The 17,297-nt window shown below is 40.3% G+C and overlaps 4 protein-coding genes across 4 annotated transcripts; 2 read left to right on the forward strand and 2 right to left on the reverse strand.

The window, feature by feature from the left end:
• Nucleotides 1-21: 21 nt before the first annotated feature.
• Nucleotides 22-5,612, forward strand: LOC122991903 (alpha-L-iduronidase-like). The gene is made up of 14 exons (XM_044365377.1): nt 22-384; nt 797-937; nt 1,102-1,184; nt 1,299-1,406; nt 1,632-1,727; nt 2,056-2,258; nt 2,429-2,608; nt 2,932-3,148; nt 3,354-3,563; nt 3,689-3,810; nt 4,118-4,243; nt 4,499-4,575; nt 4,843-4,943; nt 5,113-5,612. Exons 1-14 carry the CDS (start codon nt 248-250, stop codon nt 5,211-5,213), a joined length of 1,902 nt encoding a protein of 633 aa, XP_044221312.1. The 5' UTR covers nt 22-247; the 3' UTR covers nt 5,214-5,612.
• Nucleotides 5,613-5,704: 92 nt separating this feature from the next.
• On the reverse strand, nt 5,705-7,751 carry LOC122991909 (purpurin-like). The gene is made up of 6 exons (XM_044365389.1): nt 7,643-7,751; nt 7,318-7,432; nt 6,990-7,126; nt 6,752-6,864; nt 6,441-6,653; nt 5,705-6,079 (listed from the first exon to the last, which is right to left on the reverse strand). The coding sequence occupies exons 2-6, from the start codon at nt 7,429-7,431 to the stop codon at nt 6,069-6,071; spliced, it is 588 nt and encodes a 195-aa protein (XP_044221324.1). The 5' UTR covers nt 7,432; nt 7,643-7,751; the 3' UTR covers nt 5,705-6,068.
• A 793-nt stretch (nt 7,752-8,544) lies between these two features.
• On the forward strand, nt 8,545-14,847 carry LOC122991895 (alpha-L-iduronidase-like). The gene is made up of 14 exons (XM_044365364.1): nt 8,545-8,925; nt 9,337-9,477; nt 9,642-9,724; nt 9,839-9,946; nt 10,172-10,267; nt 10,596-10,798; nt 10,969-11,148; nt 11,472-11,688; nt 11,894-12,103; nt 12,226-12,347; nt 13,204-13,329; nt 13,589-13,665; nt 13,933-14,033; nt 14,190-14,847. The coding sequence occupies exons 1-14, from the start codon at nt 8,789-8,791 to the stop codon at nt 14,288-14,290; spliced, it is 1,902 nt and encodes a 633-aa protein (XP_044221299.1). The 5' UTR covers nt 8,545-8,788; the 3' UTR covers nt 14,291-14,847.
• Nucleotides 14,785-16,835, reverse strand: LOC122991917 (purpurin-like). The gene is made up of 6 exons (XM_044365399.1): nt 16,700-16,835; nt 16,386-16,500; nt 16,058-16,194; nt 15,820-15,932; nt 15,508-15,720; nt 14,785-15,160 (listed from the first exon to the last, which is right to left on the reverse strand). The coding sequence occupies exons 2-6, from the start codon at nt 16,497-16,499 to the stop codon at nt 15,150-15,152; spliced, it is 588 nt and encodes a 195-aa protein (XP_044221334.1). The 5' UTR covers nt 16,500; nt 16,700-16,835; the 3' UTR covers nt 14,785-15,149.
• Between the last annotated feature and the right edge of the window lie 462 nt (nt 16,836-17,297).

The following is a 17,297-nucleotide window of genomic DNA, read 5'->3' on the forward strand; positions in this document are numbered from 1 at the left end:
CGTCATCACAGTCAGCTGACTGCGACTGCAGGCTGCAGCTTGCTATTTCAGTGGAAATGTGTTTTTGTTATGTTGTGTTTTAGTCTTACGAGTGTTTTATGTTCGAGTTTTTTTTATTAATTTATTTAAATTTACTCACAGCAGATGTGTTAAGCTTGTCGGGACTTAATGGGCTCCTCACATTGTTTTTAATAGCAGTTCGTGTTGGCGCAACTTCCTAAGTTGCCATGTTCAGTAATTAGCAGAAATGCAGTGGAAAAGCTTTTCTGTCTTTGCGTTACTCATTCACGTCACACAAACTTCAGGCACTTCATATGTGATCACAGTTGATGTGGGGAGACCAGTAGCAGATCTGAAACACTTCTGGAGAAGCACTGGTTTCTGGTAGGTCGAATACAAATTATCCACAATCATTCCAGCAAAATACGCAGCAGACTGTACTGGGTGCGAATCACGCCAGAAGGTGAAATGTTATTGAAACAAAGACATGATTATTGGTATTTTTCATACCGAATCTATCATAATACATCACTGATTAACACGAGGTATTAAATGATGTCATAGTAAGTTAAAAAAATTACCAAACGTGAGACATTTTAAAAATGTTATTATTCTCAATGGAGATTGTCATTGTAGTTTAAATGCAGTCAAGGCTAAATGACTGTCAAACCACATAACTCAGTCTGAAGTCTTACTGGGCTCCACTTTCATATTAAGTCTATGAACAAGCTGGTATATCAAACATATTGTAAATGTATTTATTAAAGTTAAACAGGAGACTCTTCTTTGTTTCCAGTCCCCCTCTCCCTCACAGCCAGGCCAACCAGTTTGACCTGAACATCGACCAGCAGCTGAACCTGGCCTATGTGGGCTCAGTCCCCCATGGAGGGATCCAGCAGGTCAGGATACACTGGATGTTGGAGCTGGTCACAGCACAGTAAGTAAAGCTATAGTGAAGCAGCCATAATATCCTCATGTGAAAGAAAACATGCCATTTATCATATTTTATAGTGTGAGGATGACACAGAGTTTGATTAGCAGTTACTAGTTTTGGAAGTGTTCCCTACGAGAAATCACAGCTGCCTGATTTTGCCGTTTTAGAGATATTAGAGGACAACCCCAGTACAACTTCACTAAACTGGACCAGCTGATAGAACTCTTGTGGATTAATGGACTCCGACCAGGTACTGAACCACCACCCCAAGCTGAAAAACATCACATCATAATAGTGATACAGGTTTAAAGTCATTCTGTTTCTATTTAAATCACACTAATCTTCGTGCCTCTCTGGCTCTCAGGTTTTGAACTGATGGGCAGTGTCTCTAACTACTTCACTGATTTTGAGGACAAATCACAAGTGGTCGAGTGGAGAAACCTGATTTATCTCATAGCCAAGAGATACATCGGTGAGTGAGTGGCACCATTACTTACTGTCATTATTGTATTCTTTATGCTGTTTATGCTGTTTTATTCCATAAAATGTAATCATGGTCAATAATCTGAATCTGAAAAAAAATCTAAGACTAAAAATAGCTGAATAATTTTTTTTGAGTATTTTTTTCCAGGCTGGTGCTTGTTCTAATAAGTTATGGCAACATTTATATTTATGTGTTGTTGATTGTGAATTACAGACAGATATGGTTTAGGAAGTGTTTCTCAGTGGAACTTTGAAACATGGAACGAGCCAAACAACCATGACTTCGATAATGTCACAGTGTCGATTCAAGGTAAGCCCATAATGCATCTTACAGGACATTTTTATATCATATGAGTTATTTTTAAAATGGTTTACAATGTAGCTATCATACAGGTAACTGCAAATTTGTTGTCATTTTTGTAAAATGTGCGTAATTTGGAAATGCTCATCGTCATCTCCGTCTCAATAGTTCTTTCATTATTCATTCAGTATTTGAGCATTTATGAATATATTACAGTAGTGTTGAGCATCACTATACAATATTGCAGTATGACCTGGCCTGACACGCACAGTGTTACTGCCATGCTCTGCCAGTGAGTAGTGTTGTGGTTCTTTCAGTATAATCGACTTCTTTTTAGGATTTTTAAACTACTACGATGCCTGCTCTGAGGGTCTGCGTTCTGCCAGCAGTCTGCTGAGGTTTGGGGGTCCAGGAGACTCATGTCATTCCCCCCCACACTCACCATACTGCTGGGCCATGCTCCAGCACTGCTACAATGGCACCAACTATTTCACTGGAGAGACGGGGGTCCGAATTGACTACATCGCTCTGCACAAGAAGGTGGGCTAGTTTGGGCTCAGTGTATGTGGAGAATTTTGATGTTCAAATGTTTTTTCAGATGCAGTCAATCATTTGTCGTAGTGATTTCTCACAATTTTGGTATGAAAATAATGAAAATGTCCAAATTTTTCAGATGCCACTTGTTAATGTTATCTGTCGCTGTCTTTCAGGGAGGAGGCTACTCCATGCCCATCCTCCAGCAGGAGATCCAGACAGTGGGGGAGATCCAGGAGCATTTCCCCCGCTTCCGCAGCCTCCCTGTTTACAATGATGAGGCTGATCCTCTGGTGGGCTGGTCCAGGCCTCAGGAGTGGAGGGCTGACGTGACCTACGCAGCCATGGTGGTCAAGGTGAGGTGCAGGCATGTGCGAGAGCACCTTGAGGATGGTGAAGATCACTGACAAAACATCTGTACAAGATTGCAAGTGTAGAGCAAATAATACATTTATATGAGAAAATGTTGAGTCACACTATAACTAATTTCATAATGAACTCAAAAGTGACATCTGAATGCCTAAAACTTTATTGATTAAAGATGCTTCAGGTGACGATTACATTGTTTGCATGTTAGCATTGTTAGCATAGAATTTTGAGAGGGTTTATCCTTTAGTCTGTGTAGATTTGTTAGAGCTATCTACTCATAACCAATCCTCTACCGTGCTCTCTTCAACAGGTAATCCACCAGCACCAGGATCTGCTGCTGACTGACCCAAACAGCACCATCAACTACACCCTGCTCAGCAACGACAACGCCTTCCTCAGCTACCACCCGCACCCCTTCACCCAGCGCACGCTGACCGCACGCTTCCAGGTCAACAACACCCATCCGCCTCACGTGCAGCTGATCAGGAAGCCTGTCCTCACCGTCATGGGCCTGCTGGCTCTGCTAGGTGACAATCCATTTAGGTTAGAACAAGTGACCCTCAGTGGCAATGTGTAATTGAGTTATGATGGATTTAATTTGTGCAAGTACACTCAGGTTTCCTGTATTAGATACCAGCTGGTTTTCACTTTCAATAGTATTGTCAGTAATGTTTCATCTGTCCCAGTCCATAATGGTCCTGTTGCCTCTCCTGTGTGTGATTCCACTTTAAGGAGAGACCCAGGTCCTGGCTCAGGTTTTGAGCTCAGCAGGAACCAACAACAGCACATTGGGAGTTCTTGCCAGCAGCCACAAGCCTGTAATACATGGCACCTCAGACAGCTGGCAGGCAGCAGTGCTGGTCTACAACAGTGACGACAACAGCACCTCTACCAGCACTGATGATGTCACTGTCTCACTGAAAGGACTGGCTGCACAAACAGGTCTAACAAAATACTGTTGCATCACTACTGTTGGGTTTTTTTGTTCTGTTGAGATGAAACAGGTCTTTTATTTCTGCAAGTGGTTCATTTCAGACCTACATGTTGTGTATATATTTGTCATGCAGGTCTAGTGTATGTCACATATTACATGGACAATAATGTGACCAACCCGTACCAGCTGTGGCAGAGCATGGGAGGCCCTGACTACCCCACAGCAGAACAGTTCAGACAGCTCAGGACTGTGCAGGTACTGTGAAGATTAACAGAAGAGCAATATGATATCATAATAATACATTTTTGCTTTTTTGAAATACACAATGTGATTTTTGTTTGTCACAAAAGTTTAATATTTTCACCAGATACTGCAGATACAGCATTTTACTTTTGCATTTCCATTTGGAAAGAAAAAAAAGTAGAATCTGTTTTCGCTCCACATACACAGATAATTAATAATATGATATTTATGGAATTGCTACTTAGATCTAGTCAGGCTTTTCCCTCTCTGTAAAGTGCTTTGAAACATGTTTTGACCCAGTCACGTGTCATTGTGGCAGGACGCTCACGTTGATGGACCCTGGCCCGTTCCTGCAGGGGACACTCTGACTCTGAAAGCTAAACTGTCTGTGCCCTCTGTCCTCCTGATCCATGTTTGTGCTCAGGCCAAAGCTGTGCCAGACCAGGTCAGTATCACCAAGCAAAAACAGCCTGGAGTTTGAATAACTGTGATTAGTCTTTTTGTTTGCATGTGCCTTACAATTAAATTATATTGTGAAGTACATAGTCTACAGAAGGTTTTTATTCAACGAAACTGTAGATAAGGTTCTGTGTGGTTTTCTGAGGGCCAATATTGAAGCCAAACTGTGGATCTAAGTTTTATTTATCTTCAATAGCACATGAGCCATCAGTGTCAGTGCTTATATTTTACTTTTAATTAGGTCAATGGATTACGCTTCATCCGGATCACCAAAGGCCAAGTCCTGATTGTCTGGTCTGATCACTGTGTTGACTCCAAGTAGGTGCACATGATTTATTATTTCTGTATTTATTAGTCACTGTAAGTAATTGTAAAGAGCTGAAAGTAGATACAGATTGAAAATGCCTATTACACAGAACTCCTTATATCAAGTGCAACAGTGCAGTAGATTGAATTACTGAGTTGAAATGCAGTGATTATGTAATATGCATGGACCATATGTGCAGTGTCAACCCAGGTGGATAAGAAACATTGTTGTGTCACTTGAGCGGTCAAGAAGATTGATAAATCGTTTGTTCATTGCAGATGCATCAAGACATTTGAAGTGGAAATCTCTACAGATGGCAAGGAGTTCAGCAGGATTAATACCCAGGACACCATTTTTACCTCATATGTTTATTCACCTGGTAAGATATACAATAAGATATACAATAAGTTCTTCTAAAGTATTGAGTATCAAGCGAAGACAAAAAGCAGCAAAATAGAAAAGAATTCTTCCTCTTTCAAACATTGTTTCGGTTTTAAACTGATAGCCAGCCATAGAAATAATATTATATTCCATGTTCTGTTCTGTAGTGGACCAGGTGATTGGCGGTCTGTACAGAGTTCGAGCAGTGGACTACTGGGGAAGACCTGGCCTGTACTCACTGCCTGAGAGGTATTCAGAGGAGCACTAGAGCAGGGTCAACTCCAGTAGCATTCATAACACGTTCTTGAATTCTCTTGTACAGTGTAAATTCATTTTTATAGACAATATGTTTTATGATTCGTCTGTGAGCAGCTCAGCACTGTTTCATCTTCCCAGTCACAACACAGATATACAATTATTATTTTTGAACATGTTCTTTTTGACAGTAAAAATGTGAAATGAGAATTTGAATGGCTGCTGTTGCACTTGCATATCATGTGTCGTTATTGGAAGGAAAGTACAAGTTTTATACATCATTTGACTGAGTGCTGAGATTAGTTAGAACCTGTTACAGACATGCAAATCATATCGATACATTCAGAATGTTTTGTAGGTTTTAATTGTTATATTTTATACTTGAAATGTCTCAAATTTTTATGAGACGTGAATGTGTTTTTTATAGTGGATAAGTAAAAGTTGGATCATCCACCAATCAAAAGTGTTTACAGTCATTTTAACAAAGACAAGGACAACTGCAAGTTTCTTTACAAAATTTATTGTCACCAATACAGAACAATTAAACAGTGCAGATGTTTCCCATCAGTGTGACAATACTGTCCAGTTAGTTATGTCATCACATCACTCAGCTGGTAAAAGTTTTCATTGGATTTGGCTTGGAAATAATATTTGCATCTTGGCAGTGTTACTTACATTATACAGGGGGCTTTGAATTAAATTTATCTGATAGTTCTCTCCTATGATGTTGGAACATAGCAAATGATAAACTTAAGCATTGACAGGATTATTCTCCTATTAGGGTCTCTTAGAGGAGCTCTGTCTTCATCTTGAATGGGACAATCCAGTATCATGAAGGTCTGCTCCACAACCTCAGCTTAGGATGAGTTTAGCAAGCTCCTGTAAAGAACAGAGAAAGACGGGAAGTGTTAGATGAGTTTGAATGTAACACAGAGCTTCAAACTATCACACTGAAAAATTAAATCCATCCTAACAAGAAAATGTATGCGGTAGTTCATGTACAAATTGAAATTCAGTGCAGACATTGGCTAAAATATTTTACTTTATTTCTGAAGTTATGAATAATACTGTATGTTTCATTAAAAACCCTTGTACTTCTATATTTTTTCTACTATGGAATTTAAGACTTTTAGGAGATTTCAATTTTCCTCCTTGATAGGAATAAAATACTTTAATGCAAGAAAAGGTACACGGTCACTGTTTATCTATTAATCTGAATGTGAAAGATGGGGATACATACCGGACTGCAGCACAGGCTGGAACTGTCCGGCCATGCAGATTTCCTCCTGTTTTTGGCGGACCACTCTCTGGATGGCAGGGGGGAGGCCACGGGGGTTGCGGGAGAAGACCAGGGCGTAGCCGTCGTCGCAGCTTCCATCGTCCTTCAGGGTGCGGCAGGCATAGGTGATGGCATAGTTGTCATAGTCGGTATCAATGACCCAGTAGTTGTCACCTGGAGGAGCGGAGAGCAAGTGTTTAGTCTCAGGTGATTGTGTGTATGTGTGTTTTTAGAGTGTGGTAGTGCATACATGTGTATGTAAAGAGGCTTACCGCCACTGGACAGGTAGCTGGCCAGTCCCTGGTAGTTCATGAACATCTTGCCAGGGCTGCCGGGGTCGGGCACTGAGTACTGGGCAGCCATGTCAGCACACACAACCCAGAACCTGGAAGTCAAGTAGAGAAAAAAATTTCACATTTGCAAGTAGGAATGGAAGCTTCAGTTCTTTCACACATTTAGACAGTTATTAAATAGATGTTTAGATGTATCAATTAATCTACAAATGCTCACCCAAAGAGAGTGACTCTGCCCCTAGAAGATGCCACCATGGAGCCATCGTCTCCAACAGTGTATTCAGCAGAGATGTTGTCCTGCAGGAACAAACCCTCAGGATCCTTCTTCTGCAGAGCGTACCACTTTCCTGCATACTGTCAGGAAAAAAGTCATAAAGATCAATATAGAGGTTCTCTTTATAGGTAGAATATGGTCATGCACATGTAATGTACTGTCAAATTTGTTGGTTTAGTGTGTGACTACATTTCTGAATTGATCCACTCTGAATTCTTCTGTCTATACGTGAATGTGGAAATAATTCAAACAGATGTATTCCTCTACTCACTCTCTGTGGGTCAAAGTCCTCTTTGACGGTGAAGCTGTCCACCACACAGGAGGCCAGGCTCTGCTCCACGCAGGCCAGGAACAACATTGCCAGGGCAAAGATTTGGAAGTCCATTCTAGACAAAACCCAAGTCAAGCACAAGTTAGTCTGCTTGATGGAGTGTCATTTAAAGCTGTTATTCAAGGTACTCATGTAGAGAAGTAATCCTAATCAGATGGTTTAATGGTGCAGTTATCAGCACAGTATGAAACAAAAATCACTCTTGCTACTCCATATTTCTTTTGTAAAAAGTCCAGCATGTGCCCATGAAGCAGCATCTCCTTACCTGAAGTGTAGATCGAAGCTGCAGAAGCTTTGAGTGCTTTCAGAGCTGTTGCAGTGTCTGAGCTGTGGTGAGACGGCGTGTGAGCCTTTTATACCAGACGCACAGACAGGCTCAGTCTTACTCACAGACATCCCACGCATAAGGATTTGCACTTTGACATAGAAACCTATTTAAGTTATTTTGAATTTAAATTGCAAATTTGCGGGAAAAAAATATTTGTACAGGTTGTGTAAATGGTTGTGTATAACTGTCGCTGTTTAACAGTATCTTTGAGTTCAACTGTAAAGGACATCTGAGTTTTCCTTTCATGTCTTCTTGATTCTGGCAACTTTTTTTTTTTAATAAATGTCCCATTAACAGCTCCTTGTTGTTTCATGTTTGTTATAAAATCATGTTAATATGCCATCAGTCTGACCACAAAAACTTTTAGTTGCTTTGTTGTTATTTAAATCTCTGGTATTAATTTGAAATGAGAAATATTTATATATTCATAAAATCTGAGTGTTTAAATGAGGGAGGAGTAGGTGTACTTATGAAAGAATGTTTAGTTAATTGATTTCATGTGTGTGGAAAAACCATATTAGAGAGTAATTATTCAGCGTTATGTCTTCAAACATGACAGGATGGAGATTTTATTCTGGGTTCATATTTGTGCCATAAATAGGTCAAATTAACCTCAGAAATCCATTCTTAGGGATATTCACCACTTTTCTTAAGCAAACTAAACATTAAGATCTATTTTTTATCACTGGCTGACGTATTATATGCACGTATTTCTAGTTCAATATTATGCTTTTGTTTATATGCGTTTTTTGTGAATCATCCAACGTCGTTTACTTTATGATAAGGAAAGCTAATTTCGTTTTCATCAAAGACTACAACAGCGTCGCAGACAATAACCGTCATCACAGTCAGCTGACTGCGACTGCAGGCTGCAGCTTGCTACTTCAGTGGAAATGTGTTTTTGTTATGTTGTGTTTTAGTCTTACGAGTGTTTTATGTTCGAGTTTTTTTATTAATTTATTTAACTTTACTCACAGCAGATGTGTTAAGCTTGTCGGGACTTAATGGGCTCCTCACATAGTTTTTAATAGCCGTTCGTGTTGGCGCAACTTCCTAAGTTGCCATGTTCATTAATTAGCAGAAATGCAGTGGAAAAGCTTTTCTGTCTTTGCGTTACTCATTCACGTCACACAAACTTCAGGCACTTCATATGTGATCACAGTTGATGTGGGGAGACCAGTAGCAGATCTGAAACACTTCTGGAGAAGCACTGGTTTCTGGTAGGTCGAATACAAATTATCCACAATCATTCCAGCATAATACGCAGCAGACTGTACTGGGTGCCAATCACGCCAGAAGGTGAAATGTTATTGAAACAAAGAAATGATTATTGGTATTTTTCATACCGAATCTATCAGAATACGTCACTGATCAACACGAGGTATTAATGATGTCATAGTAAGTAAAAAAATTTACCAAACGTGAGACATTTAAAAAATGTTATTATTCTCAATGGAGATTGTCATTGTAGTTTAAATGCAGTCAAGGCTAAATGACTGTCAAACCACATAACTCAGTCTGAAGTCATACTGGGCTCCACTTTCATATTAAGTCTATGAACAAGCTGGTATATCAAACATATTGTAAATGTATTTATTAAAGTTAAACAGGAGACTCTTCTTTGTTTCCAGTCCCCCTCTCCCTCACAGCCAGGCCCACCAGTTTGACCTGAACATCGACCAGCAGCTGAACCTGGCCTATGTGGGCTCAGTCCCCCATGGAGGGATCCAGCAGGTCAGGATACACTGGATGTTGGAGCTGGTCACGGCACAGTAAGTAAAGCTATAGTGAAGCAGCCATAATATCCTCATGTGAAAGAAAACATGCCATTTATCATATTTTATAGTGTGAGGATGACACAGAGTTTGATTAGCAGTTACTAGTTTTGGAAGTGTTCCCTACGAGAAATCACAGCTGCCTGATTTTGCCGTTTTAGAGATATTAGAGGACAACCCCAGTACAACTTCACTAAACTGGACCAGCTGATAGAACTCTTGTGGATTAATGGACTCCGACCAGGTACTGAACCACCACCCCAAGCTGAAAAACATCACATCATAATAGTGATACAGGTTTAAAGTCATTCTGTTTCTATTTAAATCACACTAATCTTCGTGCCTCTCTGGCTCTCAGGTTTTGAACTGATGGGCAGTGTCTCTAACTACTTCACTGATTTTGAGGACAAATCACAAGTGGTCGAGTGGAGAAACCTGATTTATCTCATAGCCAAGAGATACATCGGTGAGTGAGTGGCACCATTACTCACTGTCATTATTGTATTCTTTATGCTGTTTATGCTGTTTTATTCCATAAAATGTAATCATGGTCAATAATCTGAATCTGAAAAAAAATCTAAGACTAAAAATAGCTGAATAATTTTTTTTGAGTATTTTTTGCCAGGCTGGTGCTTGTTCTAATAAGTTATGGCAACATTTATATTTATGTGTTGTTGATTGTGAATTACAGACAGATATGGTTTAGGAAGTGTTTCTCAGTGGAACTTTGAAACATGGAACGAGCCAAACAACCATGACTTCGATAATGTCACAGTGTCGATTCAAGGTAAGCCCATAATGCATCTTACAGGACATTTTTATATCATATGAGTTATTTTTAAAATGGTTTACAATGTAGCTATTATACAGGTAATTGCAAATTTGTTGTCATTTTTGTAAAATGTGCGTAATTTGGAAATGCTCATCGTCATCTCCGTCTCAATAGTTCTTTCATTATTCATTCAGTATTTGAGCATTTATGAATATATTACAGTAGTGTTGAGCATCACTATACAATATTGCAGTATGACCTGGCCTGACACGCACAGTGTTACTGCCATGCTCTGCCAGTGAGTAGTGTTGTGGTTCTTTCGGTATAATCGACTTCTCTTTAGGATTTTTAAACTACTACGATGCCTGCTCTGAGGGTCTGCGTTCTGCCAGCAGTTTGCTGAGGTTTGGGGGTCCAGGAGACTCATGTCATTCCCCCCCACACTCACCATACTGCTGGGCCATGCTCCAGCACTGCTACAATGGCACCAACTATTTCACTGGAGAGACGGGGGTCCGAATTGACTACATCGCTCTGCACAAGAAGGTGGGCTAGTCTGGGCTCAGTGTATGTGGAGAATTTTGATGTTCAAATGTTTTTTCAGATGCAGTCAATCATTTGTCGTAGTGATTTCTCACAATTTTGGTATGAAAATAATGAAAATGTCCAAATTTTTCAGATGCCACTTGTTAATGTTATCTGTCGCTGTCTTTCAGGGAGGAGGCTACTCCATGCCCATCCTCCAGCAGGAGATCCAGACAGTGGGGGAGATCCAGGAGCATTTCCCCCGCTTCCGCAGCCTCCCTGTTTACAATGATGAGGCTGATCCTCTGGTGGGCTGGTCCAGGCCTCAGGAGTGGAGGGCTGACGTGACCTACGCAGCCATGGTGGTCAAGGTGAGGTGCAGGCATGTGCGAGAGCACCATGAGGATGGTGAAGATCACTGACAAAACATCTGTACAAGATTGCAAGTGTAGAGCAAATAATACATTTATATGAGAAAATGTTGAGTCACACTATAACTAATTTCATAATGAACTCAAAAGTGACATCTGAATGCCTAAAACTTTATTGATTAAAGATGCTTCAGGTGACGATTACATTGTTTGCATGTTAGCATTGTTAGCATAGAATTTTGAGAGGGTTTATCCTTTAGTCTGTGTAGATTTGTTAGAGCTATCTACTCATAACCAATCCTCTACCGTGCTCTCTTCAACAGGTAATCCACCAGCACCAGGATCTGCTGCTGACTGACCCAAACAGCACCATCAACTACACCCTGCTCAGCAACGACAACGCCTTCCTCAGCTACCACCCGCACCCCTTCACCCAGCGCACGCTGACCGCACGCTTCCAGGTCAACAACACCCATCCGCCTCACGTGCAGCTGATCAGGAAGCCTGTCCTCACCGTCATGGGCCTGCTGGCTCTGCTAGGTGACAATCCATTTAGGTTAGAACAAGTGACCCTCAGTGGCAATGTGTAATTGAGTTATGATGGATTTAATTTGTGCAAGTACACTCAGGTTTCCTGTATTAGATACCAGCTGGTTTTCACTTTCAATAGTATTGTCAGTAATGTTTCATCTGTCCCAGTCCATAATGGTCCTGTTGCCTCTCCTGTGTGTGATTCCACTTTAAGGAGAGACCCAGGTCCTGGCTCAGGTTTTGAGCTCAGCAGGAACCAACAACAGCACAGTGGGAGTTCTTGCCAGCAGCCACAAGCCTGTAATACATGGCACCTCAGACAGCTGGCAGGCAGCAGTGCTGGTCTACAACAGTGACGACAACAGCACCTCTACCAGCACTGATGATGTCACTGTCTCACTGAAAGGACTGGCTGCACAAACAGGTCTAACAAAATACTGTTGCATCACTACTGTTGGGTTTTTTTGTTCTGTTGAGATGAAACAGGTCTTTTATTTCTGCAAGTGGTTCATTTCAGACCTACGTGTGTATATATTTGTCATGCAGGTCTTGTGTATGTCACATATTACATGGACAATAATGTGACCAACCCGTACCAGCTGTGGCAGAGCATGGGAGGCCCTGACTACCCCACAGCAGAACAGTTCAGACAGCTCCGGACTGTGCAGGTACTGTGAAGATTAACAGAAGAGCAATATGATATCATAATAATACATTTTTGCTTTTTTGAAATACACAATATGATTTTTGTTTGTCACAAAAGTTTAATATTTTCACCAGATACTGCAGATACAGCATTTTACTTTTGCATTTCCATTTGGAAAGAAAAAAAAAGTAGAATCTGTTTTCGCTCCACATACTCTGTTAAAATATACTTACCAACCGTAGATTTTTTTTTTTTTACCAGAAATACTTTTTGACAATGTCTCTACTCTAATAATAATTGTGATTTGTCATTTGTTATGCAGGTCCAGTGTGTGAAAAAAGAGAAATCAACTTAAATCAGGCGTTATTATGTTATCAAATGGATCACATTGTTTTTCTTTAAGATCAGTCATGAAAAAAACAACTTTGCTTTTATTTCCATCAAACTGTAAACGATTTATACTGTGTGTCATGGTTGGCATTATTATTACTGCATTAACAATTTCAATACTAAAAAATATATATTGGTGAGCTATAACAAACAATAATGTGTCAGTAAGTTTTGGATACCGTTTGGCAGATTGCAAGCCAGACGTGTAATTGATCTCTCAGCTGCTAGAGTTCTTACATGACCAGAAATTCATTTGGACAAACAAGCATCTTACTTCAGGGTGGATGGGATGATCCTTTACTGCACAGTACATCCTACTGGCACAAAGCTTTAAGACAAGGTGTATTCTTACATGCAGATCTTGCTCAGTGCAGCTTTAATTAATAATATGATATTTATGGAATTGCTACTTAGATCTAGTCAGGCTTTTCCTTCTCTGTAAAGTGCTTTGAAACATGTTTTGACCCAGTCACGTGTCATTGTGGCAGAACCCTCACGTTGATGGACCCTGGCCCGTTCCTGCAGGGGACACTCTGACTCTGAAAGCTAAACTGTCTGTGCCCTCTGTCCTCCTGATCCATGTTTGTGCTCAGGCCAAAGCTGTGCCAGACCAGGTCAGTATCACCGAACAAACACAGCCTGGAGTTTGAATAACTGTGATTAGTCTTTTTGTTTGCATGTGCCTTATAATTAAATTACATTGTGAAGTACATAGTCTACAGAAGGTTTTTATTCAACAAAACTGTAGATAAGGTCCTGTGTGATTGGTTTTCTGAGGGCCAGTATTGAAGCCAAACTGTGGATCTAAGTTTTATTTATCTTCAATAGCACATGAGCCATCAGTGTCAGTGCTTATATTTTACTTTTAATTAGGTCAATGGATTACGCTTCATCCGGATCACCAAAGGCCAAGTCCTGATTGTCTGGTCTGATCACTGTGTTGACTCCAAGTAGGTGCACATGATTGATTATTTCTGTATTTATTAGTCACTGTAAGTAATTGTAAAGAGCTGAAAGTAGATACAGATTGAAAATGCCTATTACACAGAACTCCGTATATCAAGTGCAACAGTGCAGTAGATTGAATTACTGAGTTGAAATGCAGTGATTATGTAATATGCATGGACCATATGTGCAGTGTCAACCCAGGTGGATAAGAAACATTGTTGTGTGACTTGAGTGGTCAGGAAGATTGATAAAGCGTTTGTTTATTGCAGATGCATCAAGACATTTGAAGTGGAAATCTCTACAGATGGCAAGGAGTTCAGCAGGATTAATTCCCAGGACACCATTTTTACCTCATATGTTTATTCACCTGGTAAGATATACAAAAAGTTCTTTAAAGTATTGAGTATCAAGCGAAGACAAAAAGCAGCACAATAGAAAAGAATTCTTCCTCTTTCAAACAATGTTTCGGTTTTAAACTGATAGCCAGCCATAGAAATAATATTATATTCCATGTTCTGTTCTGTAGTGGACCAGGAGATTGGCGGTCTGTACAGAGTTCGAGCGGTGGACTACTGGGGAAGACCTGGCCCGTACTCACTGCCTGAGAGGTATTCAGAGGGGCACTAGAGCAGGGTCAACTCCAGTAGCATTCATAACACGTTCTTGAATTCTCTTGTACAGTGTAAATTCATTTTTATAGAGATCAATATGTTTTATGATTCATCTGTGAGCAGCTCAGCACTGTTTCATCTTCCCAGTCACAACACAGATATACAATTATTATTTTTGAACATGTTCTTTTTGACAGTAAAAATGTGAAATGAGAATTTGAATGGCTGCTGTTGCACTTGCATATCATGTGTCGTTATTGGAAGGAAAGTACAAGTTTCATACATCATTTGACTGAGTGCTGAGATTAGTTAGAACCTGTTACAGACATGCAAATCATATCGATACATTCAGAATGTTTTGTAGGTTTTAATTGTTATATTTTATACTTGAAATGTCTCAAATTTTTATGAGACGTGAATGTGTTTTTTATAGTGGACAAGTAAAAGTTGGATCATCCACCAATCAAAAGTGTTTACAGTCATTTCAACAAAGACAAGGACAACTGCAAGTTTCTTTACAAAATTTATTGTCACCAATACAGAACAATTAAACAGTGCAGATGTTTCCCATCAGCGTGACAATACTGTCCAGTTAGTTATGTCATCACATCACTCAGCTGGTAAAAGTTTTCATTGGATTTGGCTTGGAAATAATATTTGCATCTTGGCAGTATTACTTACATTATACAGGGGGCTTTGAATTAAATTTATCTGATAGTTCTCTCCTATGATGTTGGAACATAGCAAATGATAAACTTAAGCATTGACAGGATTATTCTCCTATTAGGGTCTCTTAGAGGAGCTCTGTCTTCATCTTGAATGGGACAATCCAGTATCATGAAGGTCTGCTCCACAACCTCCAGCTTAGGATGAGTTTAGCAAGCTCCTGTAAAGAACAGAGAAAGATGGGAAGTGTTAGATGAGTTTGAATGTAACACAGAGCTTCAAACTATCACACTGAAAAATTAAATCCATCCTAGCAAGAAAATGTATGCGGTAGTTCATGTACAAATTGAAATTCAGTGCAGACATTGGCTAAAATATTTTACTTTATTTCTGAAGTTATGAATAATACTGTATGTTTCATTAAAAACCCTTGTACTTCTATATTTTTCTACTGTAGAATTTAAGACTTTTAGGAGATTTCAATTTTCCTCCTTGATAGGAATAAAATACTTTCATGCAGGTCACTGTTTATCTATTAATCTGAATGTGAAAGATGGGGATACATACCGGACTGCAGCACAGGCTGGAACTGTCCGGCCATGCAGATTTCCTCCTGTTTTTGGCGGACCACTCTCTGGATGGCAGGGGGGAGGCCACGGGGGTTGCGGGAGAAGACCAGGGCGTAGCCGTCGTCGCAGCTTCCATCGTCCTTCAGGGTGCGGCAGGCATAGGTGATGGCGTAGTTGTCATAGTCGGTATCAATGACCCAGTAGTTGTCACCTGGAGGAGCGGACAGACAAGTGTTTAGTCTCAGGTGATTGTGTGTATGTGTGTTTTTAGAGTGTGGTAGTGCATACATGTGTATGTAAAGAGGCTTACCGCCACTGGACAGGTAGCTGGCCAGTCCCTGGTAGTTCATGAACATCTTGCCAGGGCTGCCGGGGTCGGGCACTGAGTACTGGGCAGCCATGTCAGCACACACAACCCAGAACCTGGAAGTCAAGTAGAGAAAAAAATTTCACATTTGCAAGTAGGAATGGAAGCTTCAGTTCTTTCACACGTTTAGACAGTTATTAAATAGATGTTTAGATGTATCAATTAATCTACAAATGCTCACCCAAAGAGAGTGACTCTGCCCCTAGAAGATGCCACCATGGAGCCATCGTCTCCAACGGTGTATTCAGCAGAGATGTTGTCCTGCAGGAACAAACCCTCGGGATCCTTCTTCTGCAGAGCGTACCACTTTCCTGCATACTGTCAGGAAAAAAGTCATAAAGATCAATATAGAGGTTCTCTTTATAGGTAGAATATGGTCATGCACATGTAATGTACTGTCAAATTTGTTGGTTTAGTGTGTGACTACATTTCTGAATTGATCCACTCTGAATTCTTCTGTCTATATGTGAATGTGGAAATAATTCAAACAGATGTATTCCTGTACTCACTCTCTGTGGGTCAAAGTCCTCTTTGACGGTGAAGCTGTCCACCACACAGGAGGCCAGGCTCTGCTCCACGCAGGCCAGGAACAACATTGCCAGGGCAAAGATTTGGAAGTCCATTCTAGACAAAACCCAAGTCAAGCACGAGTTAGTCTGCTTGATGGAGTGTCATTTAAAGCTGTTATTCAAGGTACTCATGTAGAGAAGTAATCCTAATCAGATGGTTTAATGGTGCAGTTATGAAACAAAAATCACTCTTGCTACTCCATATTTCTTTTGTAAAAAGTCCAGCATGTGCCCATGAAGCAGCATCTCCTTACCTGAAGTGTAGATCGAAGCTGCAGAAGCTTTGAGTGCTTTCAGAGCTGTTGCAGTGTCTGAGCTGTGGTGAGACGGCGTGTGAGCCTTTTATACCAGACGCACAGACAGGCTCACTGTTTATTTTCACTTCTTGAACCTAAATGCAGAGTTTAAATCTACCTCTAATCCAGTTAACAAAATCCCCCGCTGTAAGCTGGTGAACACTCGCATTCAGCAGTGTTTAGGCTTTATGTAATTGTTTACTACATAATGGGATACATAATGCCAGATGTGCCTCAGTAAAGAGACGGCTTGAGCCTTGAGTCACACGTCCACAGCGAAGGTGTTTACATGAGCAGACAGGTGTATTTTAGGCATCAGGGCTCAATGAAAACTCCGATGGCAGTGTAATATTTCAGATTTGTTGAGTCATACCAGCTTAGAGAGAGGTGTGATACAATGTGATACGGGATGCAAGAAAGACTATGAGATGAGTTTATTAGAATTTGGGGTTTGATTTTCTGTACTTGAAACCAGTGATTCTCATCCTGTTTGTTTTTTGTCATCTTCTGATAAATGTTGCAAAATCTGGAATATTATCCCCAAGAACATATTATT

This window comes from Thunnus albacares, chromosome 2 (assembly GCF_914725855.1).
Source record: "Thunnus albacares chromosome 2, fThuAlb1.1, whole genome shotgun sequence".
Lineage (NCBI taxonomy): Eukaryota > Metazoa > Chordata > Actinopteri > Scombriformes > Scombridae > Thunnus > Thunnus albacares.